Consider the following 13,447-nt stretch of genomic DNA (forward strand, 5'->3'; position numbering starts at 1 on the left):
AGAGCCCTCAGGCAGATCCTGGATGCTGGGGATGAGGCACTGGAACCGATTTTGGAAAGCAGGCTCCGATACCAGCAACGCCACAGCCAGGGAGAAACAGGGAAGCAGCCTGGGAAAAGGGTTTGTGGTGAGAGATGGGCAGAGTGCGTGGGTTTCATTCAGCACAGGGGTCAGGAAGGCTCTTCAGCACAAGTCTGGCCTAGGACACCCTCCTAGGAAAGGAGGGACTCTTGCAGAGAGAGGGAGCAGGTTCAGCCCAAGCCAAGGGGTAGGCACTGAAGCCAACAAAGGAAAGAGGAATAAGGGGGGTGCCACCAACCATGGGATTGATCAGCCACCAAATCTGTGTGCAAGGACCTCGGGCTCTGGAGCTGCTGGGAGAAAGCTCCACCAGCTGTGTGAGAGAAGAGCTCTCTCGCGGTGAGCAGAGAGCCCTCAGGATGAGGATGGCTGCACTCTGGATGGGCAGGGCTTTGGGATCCACAGCTCTGGGATGTGCACAGGGAGCAGAGGCACCAGCCTGGCCCAGGAGCTGCTGGGCTGTGGCCCGAATTCCTCCTGGTTTGGGCTAAACCCACCTCCAAGGTGCCTTCAGGAGCTGCTGGGGAAGGAGCAGGGGGCAGCTGCAGCTCCTCCTGCAGAGCACGGCCATGGCCCTGTGGCATCACCCCCGCTCCTCTGGCACTGGGAGAGGCTTTGGGAGCACGCTGGGATCTCTGTGGGGCAACTGAAAGCCCTCAAGCACTCAGGAATTCCTTCCTTAAGTTTCCCCTTCTTTGCCTGAGCCAACCCTTCCTCAGGGAGCTGGGGCAGCTGCAGCAGGGAAGCCCACACTGCATTTTGGAGGTCTGAGCATCAGAAGACTCCTAGGGGAGACCTCACAGAGGCCAGGATAATCCCCCCAGTTCTCAGTCCCTGCCCAGCCATCCAGCACCCCAGGCAAGGCCCGAGCCATGCCCCGGCCACCATGGAGACAAGAACAAGACCACGTTCAAAATTAATATATATTTTTATTGAATAGTTGCTCTAAGTGGGCTTGTGAAGCCACCCATAGAATCACTTCTTTCACCTCAGCAGTGGTTCTGTAACAGTTATCAGCTTTGCAAGAGAAGAAAACCAAACAGAAGAGGGTGCAGTAAAATAAATAGGTTTTTTTTCTTATCTTTAAAATAAACTTTTCAAATAAATACTTTGGTTTTTTAATTTTTTTCCCCTTAAAAGGTACAAGAGTATTGTCAAAAAAAACAGCCATCGGGTTATAAACATATATTATACCTTAAAGAAAGGAACTGGAATGGAGAGAGCAGGGGAGGGATCTTTACAGGCTGTACAGAAGGGCTTTGTACCCAGAAACTCGGGATGGGAGCCTTGGGATCCTGGGCCTGTCCTGGGGAGCCCAGGGGGATCTTCCAAGGAGAGCTTTGTGCTGAGGACACCAGGGGAGGAGGAGGATGAGGAGCTGCTGCCAGGAGAGCATCCCAATGGAAAGGGGGAAGGGACAAGGTGGGGACAGGCCAGCCTTGGGGCTTGGGGTGACCTTGGCACAGAGGGGGGACCTCCCTCCTCTCCCAAGCCCAGCTCTGGGGTGGGATTAGTCCTACTCATGATGAAGCCATTTGAGCACAGCAGGAGAGGGACCCAGAGCCTCCCTCACTCATTCCTGCTGCCCTGGAGGGCTGTGAGCCCTTCCCATCCATCCAAACCCCTCCTGCCTGCAGTGCCCCTCTGAGGAACCCCGGGATTGCGCCCTCAGGAGATATTTCTGCAAGCCAAACAGGAGAACAGATCCCAGCTCCACTCCCAGTGTGACTCCAGGAGGGCTGGCCAGAGATTCTGGTGTTCATGGGGAAATACCCAAAGCCAGCTGCGCCCAGGAGGTCCCAGCTCAGGGTGGTTTGAGCCCACTGGATCAGTGAGCATCCCATGGGCTCCATGGGTCCCTTGGAGGAGGCAAGCCTGACCTGGATCCTGTTAAAGACCAAGAGTGATCTTCAGGGTGGGGGTCAGCCCTTATCACATCCCTGTCACAAACATTGGACCTCCCAGTGTCTGAGCACTCCCAGCTTTCTCCAGCCTCGGAACAGCCCAGGAAAGAGTGACAGCAGCGGTGCTGGGAGCAGGAGTTTAGGGCACAGTGGGCTCCTTTGCTGTGCCAATCCCACAGCAGCTCCCTCAAACCCAGCTCATCCCTCTCTACCACACTTCAGAGCCATTCCTAATCTCTGATTCCAGGCTTTGGCATCTTTTGGTCAATGGCATTTGTCCTCCCTCCATCAGGGTTCACCCCTGGGGATGGGCAGGAGTGAACTCAGTGGGATTTTATGGGAATCTGTGAGTCACAAAGAGTTTCCCCCTGCTCTTTGAGGCACTGATGTTTCTCAAGGATGAGTGGACAGCAGCCCAAGGACCTCTTTGGCCCTTCCACCAGGAGTGGTGGGGGTGGGATGGGAGGGACACTGCAGCCTGGTCCCCAAAACCCCTCCCCACCTTTGCTGAGACTGATTTGCCAGTGGGGGAAAAGGGGAGTGGGACCAAGGGAAGCCTTGGAGGAAGCAAAAAGCATCAGAGGTTCTTGCATGGATGGAGCTTTGGACTCCTGGGTGAGAAAAGGAGGCTCTGGATGGGGAGCAGAGCAGGGGGAGCTCAGGTCCTGCTCAGCAGCTCCTGCTTCCTGCTCCTTTGGCACCTGAATTTTTTCCCTGCTCCAATCTGCCCCCAGCCCTGCAAAGGGGGCAAATGTTCCCTGGCAAAAGGAAGAGAAGAGCCCAGGAACACTCCCTAGCAATGCGAATCCATCCCTGCGGGAGAGCAGAGGGCTCCACATGTGACACTCCCAAAAGAAAACCAAAAAAGACACGTCAGGACAGAGAGGGAGCCCAACTGCTGGGACAGGCAGCTGCAGACAAACACCCCGAGCAGATGGGATCTGACTCACGGAGGGTGGGGCAGGAAAGGGGCTCCCAACCCCAACCAGAACCAGGGCCCTCTCCGTGGGCAAAGCCAACAGCCTGGCAGCCAGCTGGGCATGGAGCAGGATGGATCTGCTCAGAGAAGGTTGGGAAAAGCTCAGGGAAAGAATCTGAGGCTGCCCACAGCCTTTGGCACCACGGATGAGCTCGGTGAACAGGAGCTTTGGGTGCTTCTCCTTGGACAGCTTTTGGTGCTTCCCAACCTCGCCTCCCTGCTGAGAGCAAGGAGGGGAATGTGCTGAGGGCCCCCAGCTGGAGTGGGCAGCAGGAATTCCAGCAAAGCCGTCTGCCCCCATGAGCAGGACCAGCAAGCTGAACTCCTGCAGCCCCTGCAGGTCCTGGACGTGGCTTTCGTGTCTGGCCTTGGTGAAAACAAAGCCCTGCTCAGGTCCCACAGCCCTCAGTGTCAGCTGGGGCTCTCATCCTCTCCATTTCCTAGAACCATGGAATCATTCCTGCTGGAAAAGCCCTGTAAGACCACTGAGTCCAAACATTAACCCAGCACTGTGAGCCATCACTAAACCATGTCCACAGTTTTGAAATCCCTCCCCTTCTACATGTCCAGTATTTCATTAAATGTATCCCCCAGGTTTGTCACTTCATGGAGGGGAGCCCTGGCCGTGCTCCTCAGCCCTCCCCAGGCTATGGCACCATTTCCTGGTAGGAAGGGAGCCTCTGCACTGACCCAGAAAAAGCCCATTAGGTGGAGGCTCCTGGCAGCCCTGGCGTCCCCCCAGCTCCTGGAGGTAGCTGTGCTGCTGCTCTGTGCCAAGCAGAGCTCTGGGGAGCTGATCCATGGGCAGCCTCTCCTCATCCCCCAGCTCCAGCACCTGGGGGAGGTCACCCCGCGCTCGCATGACTTGGGAGGCCGTGAAAATGATGAAGCTTCACATGTTGAGTCATTCCACCATCAGGAGAGGAAGCAATGAATTGCAAAGATACAGAGGTGGTAACTAAATTTACAAGTGGGATCTGTTTAAAAAGGAGGAGGAAAAAAAATCAAAGTAGAGCAAGTTGGAAAATTCTGTTCATTAGTTTTCTTTAAAAAGTTTCAATGAACTGTTTCTCATTCTCATTCAAGGGAGACAGTTCCTCCAACCCACAGGGAAAAAGGGACCTTTTCTCCCTAAAAATGCTCTCTGGTTTTTATGAAGCAGGAGTTTAATCAGCACCAATAGAAGAGTGAACCGAGCCTTCCAAAGGAAGGAGACTCTGGGAGGAAGTGTCTCCCCACAACATCACTTGGAAGTAGGGAGCCAAGCAATTATTGGCATAAGGATAAATGTATTAGCAATGCATTTTATATTTGCTGCCACAGGAATGATCTTAGAGGGGTTCACACACCTACAGGGCATCCTCTGAGAAGGTCATGGCCTTAAAATCCAAATGATTCCAGAGTCCAGGGTGGCCTCAGGAATGGGGCTCTGTCCTTCCCTAATGCCAGGAGATACCTCTGCATGCCAGAGCATCATCCTGAGACACCCACAGATCCTTCCACATCCCCCCTCGGGCTCCGGGTGGAATCAGGGAGGGGATTTCACTCACGTCCATAACATTCTCCAGCACAAACCTCCCACCAGGCATGGGATTCATCCCCCTTCCCCATGGAGCCTGGAGTTCAATGTTTGGGTGCCATTTGAGTCAGGGGAGCGGGCACAGCCAGCACAGGATTTGATGAATAATGCTTCCAAGCGGGATGAATCACTCCCTGGAACCACTTTTCCCCACAACAGAGGGAGCTTGGATCCATGGTGATTTTTAGAAAGTGAATGGATGGAAAGAGGAGTCCCACAATGAGATTCCGCTTCTGCCTCCCCTCTCAGCCAGCACTGAATCCCACCCTCGCTGCAGAGCAAACCCCCAGACAGCCTGTACACCTCCATTTCCCCCACTCCTGACAACCTGGGAACCAAGGGTCTGGGATTAGCAATAAACTGACTGGGAAATCATCTTTTCCAGCCTGTGCAAGTGCACCAGGAAGCCAAACCTTGTACCTGGCACCATTCACAGCAGTATCATGAATATTATTAGTAATAGACCTACCCATCCTAACGTTATATTTATATCTACAAAAATAGATCCACAGAACTCTACGGAAAGAGGCGGCTGGGAGGAGGCGACGGACGGGCCCTGGGAGCTGGGGCTTGGAGAAGCCAAGGGATGTGTTGCATATATTCCTCCAGGAGCACCATTCCCTCCTCTCGTGCTCACACACCTGGGAAGGGGGACAGGCAGGCAGAGCTGAGCTCCAGGACTCCATCCCAGCTCCAAACTCCCCCAAACGATGCCAGCGGGGTCACAACCAGGAGCTGGCACTGCACAGACATGGGGCTGAGCCCAGGAGCACCTGGAGTCCCCCAGCCACAGCAAGCAGTTGGGGTTATCATCATCCCAGCAGGAAACACAGAGCCCTGACCCGGATTGCAGCGTCCTCTGCTCTGCAGATGGCTCCAGGGCTGGCCCCGGGTCTGGCCCCAGGGCTGGCCTGAGGGCTGGCCCCAGGGCTGTCTCCAGCCCCATTCCCAGCTGTCAGCGAGTGGCAGAACCCCCTCAGCGAGATGAGGACTCAAAGGAAACTTGGCAGGGAGGGAAGGTTGGGGTCCCCAGCTTTGACACCCCCTCCTGCTCTCGGTGTGCTCCAGCCCAAGGCAAGGTGACAGAAGCCCTGCTGGGGAGTCCCCGGAGTGGTGGCTGCTCGCAGTTGGCTTTGCTGTATTTTTTTAAAGTGAATTCAGTGCTGGTGGAAGGTACCAGATCGGGGTTCGAGTGCAGAGCTGGTGCCTGTGGCAGCTGCTGGGTGGTGGGATGGAGCCAGGCGGCAGCTCCCACCTCAGGCAGCCCTCCAAGGCCTGGAGAAATGAATGGCAATTTCCAAGCAGCTCCTTGTTCTCAGCCAAATCCCAGAGGGGACCTTTCCCTTGCTGCAGTCGGGCAGGAGAGAGTGGGCTGGGCTGCCTCCGATAGCTCCTTCCCCTGCCAGAAGGTTTCTAAAGCTTCCCACACCTTCTCTTCCTCTTTGAGATAGAAAAACACGGTGCCACCTCATTCTGGAGCGAGCTCACTTCTCCCAGCAACTTCCAAGCCTGGAGGGAAGCCACTGCCACTGGTGAGACCCCTTGGCACCCCAGCCCCTTGGGGAAAGGGACCTGTGGCCACCTGAGGGGCGAAAGGCCACCCACAGAAAGTGCAGGAGAGGGAGAAAGAGTGGGAGAGGGGTCTGGCTCCCGAGGGACTCTGGCACAGGGACACACAGACCTGTCTCCTCCCCCTCGGATAAGGACCACACTGTGGGGCAGCTCCTAAAACTGGAGAGCAGAGGCCTCAGGTACCCTTGCCACGGGGGCAGAGCCCAAGGACCCTCTGGGTCACCTTTCCCTGTGGGACACAGCCAGGGAGGGCACCCCCAGCTTGCTCTGCCTCTCCTGTCCCTCTCCTGTATGTGCAAAACCAGTGGTACCCCCCAGCTCAGTGCCAGCTCTCCCGGCCACCCAGCCAGGGCGTCCCAAAGCCTGGGGGATGCCCCAGGTCACCCGTCTCAATCCTGGAAGGCGATGGTGGGGAGGGGGGAGCACTGCAGAGCAGAGGGAGCCGAGGGAGGAGGGGGATGGAGGAGAGAAGAGGAGGACGGGGAGGAAGAGGAGCAAAGCCCGCTTCTCCTCCTCGGGAGGGTCATACCGGCTTGTCCAGCGTTTTGGGGAAGGGTGTGCCGCTAGCCGAGGAGATCTTTCTGCAGACCGTGTTGGTGTGGCTCTGGCAGCGGCAGCCGGGGCGTTTCAGGCCGTCATAACCCCGCTGGCAAAGTTTGAGGCACCCCAGGGTGGGAAAGTAGCAGCAGAGGCAGGGCAAGAGGAGGGACAGGACGCTCATGGCAGCCCAGCGGGCACAGCAGGAGCCCGGCCCGCAGGAGCAGGGGTCGTCGGCGCAGGTGTCCTCGTCGTCGGTGGAGCAGTGGTAGAAGAGCCCCTTGACGCAGCAGAGGCAGGTCCCGTAGTCGAGGAGGCTCTCGGCGGAGCAGAGGCAGCGCTGGTTGCAGAGCCAGCAGGAGGGCAGGCTGCGGGCGGCCGTGCAGCGCGGGCAGCGGCAGCGCCCGCACGCCTCGCACAGCACCAGGTGCCCGTGCGCCGCCGGCGGCTCCGCGCCCTTCCGCGGGGACTCCTCCGCCTTCAGCTCAGCCCCGCGGGGCTGCGTCCGCACCAGCGAGTGCCCGGAGTGCGACGGCGTCAGGCTGCTCAGCAGGCGCTGCTCCGAGGCCGTGGTGCTCTGCGACACCGAGCTGGCCGTGCTCGAGTGGCTCAGGTGCGGCTGCAGGGGCGGCATCTGGTGCTGCTGGCTGTGGCTGCGGTGCAGGTCCTGGAAGGTGGAAGACGCCAGGCGGTCCTGGGACCACTCCTGCTTGTGCGGGGGCTGCGACAGAGAGGGGTTGGAGCGGGCTTGCTGGAAGCACGCCGCCGGTCTCTCCACGTAGTTGTTGCTGGCACGGATGGAGCGGATTTGGTCGATGGATAGGACCTGCTGGAAGTCCTCGGCGGGTGGGTCCATGGTCTCGTCACAGCTGAGTTCAGCCACGCTGGAAGAAAGCTGCATTTCCAGGAGCCAGGAGACCCTGCGGCATCAGGGCACATCTAAAGATCCTAAAGGATGGGGCAGGAAGAGAGAAAATATCCCTGTAACATCCATCCAAATCACTGAATCACAGACTGCTTTGGGACGGAAGGGACCTCAGAGCTCATCTCATTCCAGAGCTCTGCCATGGGCAGGGACACCTTCCACTAGAGCAAAGCAGGACACAAAGGCTGGCTGGAGAACTCCAAATGAAAGGGTTTCCAGCAATCAGACCCAGAGCAGTTTTGTGCCTGGGAACACTTAGGCTGGACACACCCCAAAGGAAGGGCTGTCGGATCTGCCCCTCGACCCTGGTGGGCACAGCCTCTCTCCATGCTTTTGAGCCTCTTGTGTCCTTCCAGAGGATTTCCCACCCCTCAGCAGCACCTCCTTCTCCTTCCCCAGGGACATGTGCTGGCCCTCTCTGGAGGAGGGGAAATGGGAAGCAGTGGCTGCTCCAGAGGCATGACAGAGCTGGGAACGGCATCTCCCTCAGAGCAGGGGCTCTCTCTGCTTTGGGGGTTCCCAGCACACCCTGAGCAGCCTCCTGCTCCCATTCCCTGCACACACTGGGGGCACTGGGATGGGGAATCTGAACACAGATTCTCTAACTCTAGGCAGCAGCAGTGACAACTTAGAGTCACTGAATTGGTGAAGTTGGAAAAGCCCTCTAAGATTAGCAACTCCAACCATCAACCCAGCAGCAGCACCACCACCACATTCCCCACTGAATCATGTCCTCAAGACCCACATCCACACTTTTTTTTAACACTTCCAGGGATCAAATTGAGCCCTAGGTTTGGCCAAGGACAGGACTATCCCACAGACTCCAAGTCCTGGTGGACTGCAGCATCCCACTACCCCATCCCCAGCCCAGGAGCTAATTTGCCCCCGTCAGGAGCATTGGGAAGGGTAGATTTCCCTTCAAACCTGGCACAGACACCAGGGAAGGCAGCCTTGGCACAGGCAAGCCCTGTGGTGCCCCTCACACCACCCTGCTGTGCCCTTTGCCGCTGTTTTCAGGACGTGGCCCTTCCCGGGTGGCAGTGCTGGCAGCAGAACCTGCCGTGCCCAGGAACAGCAGCCCTGCTGAGGGCCGTGGGACGGGGCAGGGAGGACTCCATGTGCCACCACTTCCCTTCCTGGCGAGCTTGACCCCATGGCCGCAGCTCCATCTCCAAACCTTCATCTGCCAGACCTCGGCAGGGAAACCCCTCGGTGCGGCTGGGAGAGGAGAGAGGAGGGAGCAGCGGGCACGGGAGCCACGGGACAGCTCCCGGCCCCGGGAGAGAGGGAGGGAGACACAAAGCTCCCGCTCCGGCCACCCGCACACGGAACTGCCAGGAGAGCCCAGAGGACGGACATCGCTCACTGCACGCCAGAGCCCAGCACGTCCAGCCCAGATCTCCCGTGGGATCCGGGCTGCCCGTGCACAGCCGGCTTCCCCGGCACAGAGGGGACAGCTCGCAGGAGCGATCCCTCCGGGCCGCGGACATCGCCGCAGGAAACCGCCGTTGCGGAGGGAGCTCCTCCGGCGCTGCCCACTGATCGGGGCGGCCGCCGCTTTCAAGTAGGTGAAGGGGCCGCAGGTAGAATCTGCTCATGCAGCAGAGAGAGGCAGAGAGAAGATTGATTTTCATTAGCTAGGCTGACCTTGAGGAGCAGGGAAAAGCAAAGGCAACTTACTTTGACTGTTCAAGCAAGATCCCGTCTCTCCCATCCCCCTCTCTGGAAAGAAAAGGAAACTGATCTGCTCAGATTTGGGGTTTTCCCTCCTCCATGCAATTCCCCGTGTGGGAAAATGCAGACAGCGAGGAGTCACTCATCCAGGACACCCACAGGTGATTTGGGTACCCTTTTCTTTCACAGCAGTACCAAGGGGAATTAGGAGGGCATGGCTGACTCGGGGAAGGTTTGTGAGATGGCAAGAGCCCAGAGGCAAAGCTCTTGTGGCTGTCACCTGCTGTCACCGAGCTCCTCACCTGGGAGGGTCTCACTAAAGCACAGGCTGGGGACATGAAGCGCCAGCAGCTCCTCAGGAGGGAGGGCCAACCTCAGCGTGCAGCTGGGACTGTGCAGAGGGGAGCAGGGAGCAGCCTTGGAGCATTCCCACACCCCTCATGACCCAGATCCTGTCGGGACGGGATCATTCAGAGAACGATGCTGATTCCACCGGGGAGCAGCTGCTCACACCAGGTGTCCATCCCCACTCACCTGAGCTCAGCACTTGGTCATTCAGACTTGGCCACTGAGATGACCCCTGTGAGGGTCCTGGGGGCCTCCAACCGTGGGGGGCACCAAAGGGAGAGGCCCCACAGAGGGTCCTGCAGCCACAGGGCCAACGGGGCCACTGGCCCAGCACAGGCAGCCCAAATCCTCTGAGCACCTGGAGCTCAAGAGGCGTGAGGAGACCCCTGAGCCAGGCTGGGGCGGGAGGGACAACGTGAGGAGGAACCGAGCCCAGGGACACAGCCAGAGAGGAGCTGACATCGGCTGTGCCGGACACTCCAGATCTGGGGACAGGGCTCAGACACAGCATCTTCAACAAGACAGATCTTGGGAGCCCCCCCAACACTGGACCAGGGCCCAAATGTCCCCAGAACTGTGATTGCAAGGTGCAGGGATCAGACAGGGACCTAGGCTCACTGACTAGGGGATGTACGCGTCCCTGTGGGAACGAAGGGGAGCTGAAGAGAACATCTGTGGGTCCTGCAGAGGGACTGAATGACTGGAGCTGGGACCCCGCTTCTTCCTTCTCCCCCCCCCTTCCCCGGAATAGCCCAGCGCCCCCCACTCCCTCCCAGCCCTCCCTGCTTCAGCCTGATTCCAGGGCTGCAATCAGTCCATATCCCAGCCCCACTGAGCCGAGCAATCCCGGGGCTCTGCTGCACCCCTCCCTGCCTACCTGCCTGCCTGGGGGACCCAGGGCAGCGTCCCCCCAGCCTCCTCCTCCTCCTCACACCCTGCCTGCCAGGCGGGCATGCCAGCCCCGGAAACCGGGCCAGCTTTATGGCCACCACCAGCCTCAAACATATAAAGTTCGTGTGATAATGGGCCAGAGGAAGGATCGTAAAAGCAAATGATTTACAGGCTGGAGGTGGCTGCGAGCCGGGGTCGAGTGGCTCAGGGCGCCAGGTGGGAGAAAAGGGACCTCCTCGCCCTGTCTGGGTGCTGCGGGGTGGAGCGGGGTGCTGGGGGGAGGCTGAGCCCCCGGTCCCGCTCAGCGCGCAGCCCACGCAGGGCTCGCACCCGGCGCGGTCCCGCAGCCCTTCCACGCACACGCAGCCCCCGTGTCCTGGGACTCCCGGGCACCGCCGCGCCCGCAGCCCGCTCGTGTGCGGGACACTCTCAGGACAGCCCACGCGTGACTCGGACCCACAGGCGGCCCCAGCCCCACCGCGCGCACCCCACGCGTGTGCAGGACCCCCCCCCCAATCCGCACGGAACCGCAGCTTCCTCGCACAGCCCGTGCGCATCCAGGGACCCGCGTCCCTCCAGGAGCGGCTCACGAGTGCCCAGGACCCCTCCCGCTCGGCCCACGCGTGTCCCCCGCCGCCGCCCCGCAGCCCACGCGTGTCCGCGCCGGGCGGACTCACCCCGCAGCCGCCGCCGGTCCATCGGCCCGCGGAGCCCGAGCGCGGCGGGGGCAGCCCCGGGGCGGGAGCGGGGCAGCCCCGGCCCCGCAGCCGAGCCCCGCGCCGCGGGCAGCGGGAGCGGCGGGGGGCCCGCGCTCGGTGGGAACGGGAGGCTGGGCGGAGGGAGGAGGAGGAGGAGGGATGGAGGGAGGAGGGAGGGACCTGGCGCTGCCCGGGAGCATCGCGCTCCCCCTCGCTCTGCGCTGCCTTCCCGGAGCTCTTAACGCTTTACCCAAGTGGCGTCATCCCTCTGAAATGGACTCGGCCCATTAGCGGCTCCGCAGAGCCCCGCAGCGCTCCCCAGGCGCCGCTGCCGCCCAGCCCCGCCGCGGGATGCTCCGCCGCTATTTAAACGTTTCCGTCTGCCCCGGGCTCCGCGTCCCTCGCTGCGCCCCCCGGGGTGGCCCTGCCGCGCCCCGGGCCGGTGCTCCCCCTGCGCCCACCGGGACAGCGCCCCTGGGGACACAGCAGCGCCGCGGGATGGCTCGGGGTCAGTGTGACACCGCGGGCAGGTCCTGTCGGGCTGGGCCGCAAAGGGGCCGGCAGCGACTCGGGACCCGTCACCTTGGGTGTGATCCATAAATCACCGTGAAATGGGCTCAGTCACCTCACAGAACCATGGAAAAGGTGGGAAAAGATCTCTAAGGTCATCGAGTCCAACGTTCTCCCAGCTCACCTGTTCCCAGGAGGCCCCTGGGACAGCCCGGGGCCATCCAGCTCCAACCCTTCCCAAAAGCCCAAAGCCAACAGCTGAACGAGCCCTGCAGAGACACACTTGGCAGAGACACTGGGAGCAGCTTTTCCATCCTGAGACCCACAGAACCAGCCCACACACATCCCACTCTCCCAGAAACAAAAAGCTTGGACTCAAGGTCCAAGCAGGACCTGGACCTCCCATTCCAGAGGTTTTCCCAAGTCGCTGCATGCTTTTCCCAAGTCCCTTGCTTTCCTGCTTTCGTGCCTGTGGCTCAGGAGCACCAGGGGTCCTTGTGACACCCCTCACCCCCATTTATAGTAAAGTAGACCTGGCTTGACAGTCCCAAAGACACAAGGCCACCCTGATGACCCTGGACATCACCTGTGGACCCCAGCAGAGCCCCCACCCTCCCTCCATTCCCCTCAACACTGCCAGGGTGGTCGCCCATTCTTTCTGGGAGTGCTCACCAGATGAGCAAAGCGACAGCCCCAGCTCGGGGAGGGCTCAGAATCTGTCTCAGACATGTGAAGATGAAACCACCAAGACCTCAGCCCCCCCAGACAGGTGCCCAGCTGCACAGGACCCACTCGGGGTGGGCAGGTCCCCAGGCTGGATGGCAAACACGGGGTCTGAGTGTGTGAGAGCAGGATGGGGACAGAGGGGAAGAGAAAGACCCGGAATAAGAGTGACAAATCCAGCTCTGCTGCTTGTGGCAGTAACAGATGAGGACAAACTGGGATGATCCCACAGACCTCAGCGGCTTCCTCCCAGCTGATGCCAGCAGAAGCACTGGAATCCCCCCAGCTGGGGCCAGTGACTCCATTCTCCCACACGGTGCCCAGCCGAGCCTTTGCAGTCTCATTTTTAGGTATTTCTAGGCTCAGGGTTTCTCCATCTCCATGGGATCCCACCAGGGACGCTCCTCCAGGAGTTTCTCCAAGAAGAACGAGTCCCTGAAAGCATCCCTCAGCCTCGGCTCCAGCTCAGAGCCTTCAGGCTGAATCCCTCTGCGCTCCCACCGGCCCCTCCTCTCCTCCCCATCGCTCTCAGCTCCGTCTTTAAAGGCACAGAAAGGATCCGAGGTGCCCAATTCCCAGCCAACTGGCTGAGAGCACCTGACTCCCGGGAGCACGTGTGATGTCCTCCCTTTCTCCCAGCCCGAATCTCTCACTCCCACCTTGAGGTGCCGGTGATTCAGGCTTCCCTCGCTGGCTCACAGCATCCCAGCACAGCCCGCGTCGTGCTCAGCCGGCGCCGCTTTATTCCTCACTCGCTGCCGAGGGAGGGCCAAACAGGCATGAATGCAGAGCTCCCGGGAGGAGTGGGAGGGTGGGAAGCACAGGGAGAATAGCAGCCTCCCGGTGAGTTATTGACCGCAGCACCGCTGGAGAGGAGGGCTGGGAACCCGAGGGCACTTGCAAAGCAGGGAAGTTTAGAGCCTCCCCCAAAGAAAAGATCTGGGATGGAGCCCCCCCTCCTTAGGAGGGGTTTTGGCTGTTGGGACAGAGATGTGGTTCTTCCTGATGAGCCATGGCAGAGGAAGG

At 59.8% G+C, this 13,447-nt stretch overlaps 1 protein-coding gene across 2 annotated transcripts; it reads right to left on the bottom strand.

Moving 5' to 3' along the window:
• Positions 1-1,175: 1,175 nt before the first annotated feature.
• On the bottom strand, positions 1,176-13,180 carry SPRY3 (sprouty RTK signaling antagonist 3). Of its 2 annotated transcripts, none has more exons than XM_030967957.1 (2): positions 13,081-13,180; positions 1,176-7,600 (listed from the first exon to the last, which is right to left on the bottom strand). In XM_030967957.1, exon 2 carries the CDS (start codon positions 7,551-7,553, stop codon positions 6,639-6,641), a length of 915 nt encoding a protein of 304 aa, XP_030823817.1. In that variant the 5' UTR covers positions 7,554-7,600; positions 13,081-13,180; the 3' UTR covers positions 1,176-6,638. The 2 variants fall into 2 exon arrangements, with proteins under 2 accessions (XP_030823817.1, XP_030823816.1); XM_030967956.1 differs by lacking the exon at positions 13,081-13,180 and adding an exon at positions 11,168-11,241.
• Positions 13,181-13,447: the final 267 nt, after the last annotated feature.

The sequence above is a fragment of the Camarhynchus parvulus genome, chromosome 4A (assembly GCF_901933205.1).
Source record: "Camarhynchus parvulus chromosome 4A, STF_HiC, whole genome shotgun sequence".
NCBI classification, from domain to species: Eukaryota; Metazoa; Chordata; class Aves; order Passeriformes; family Thraupidae; genus Camarhynchus; species Camarhynchus parvulus.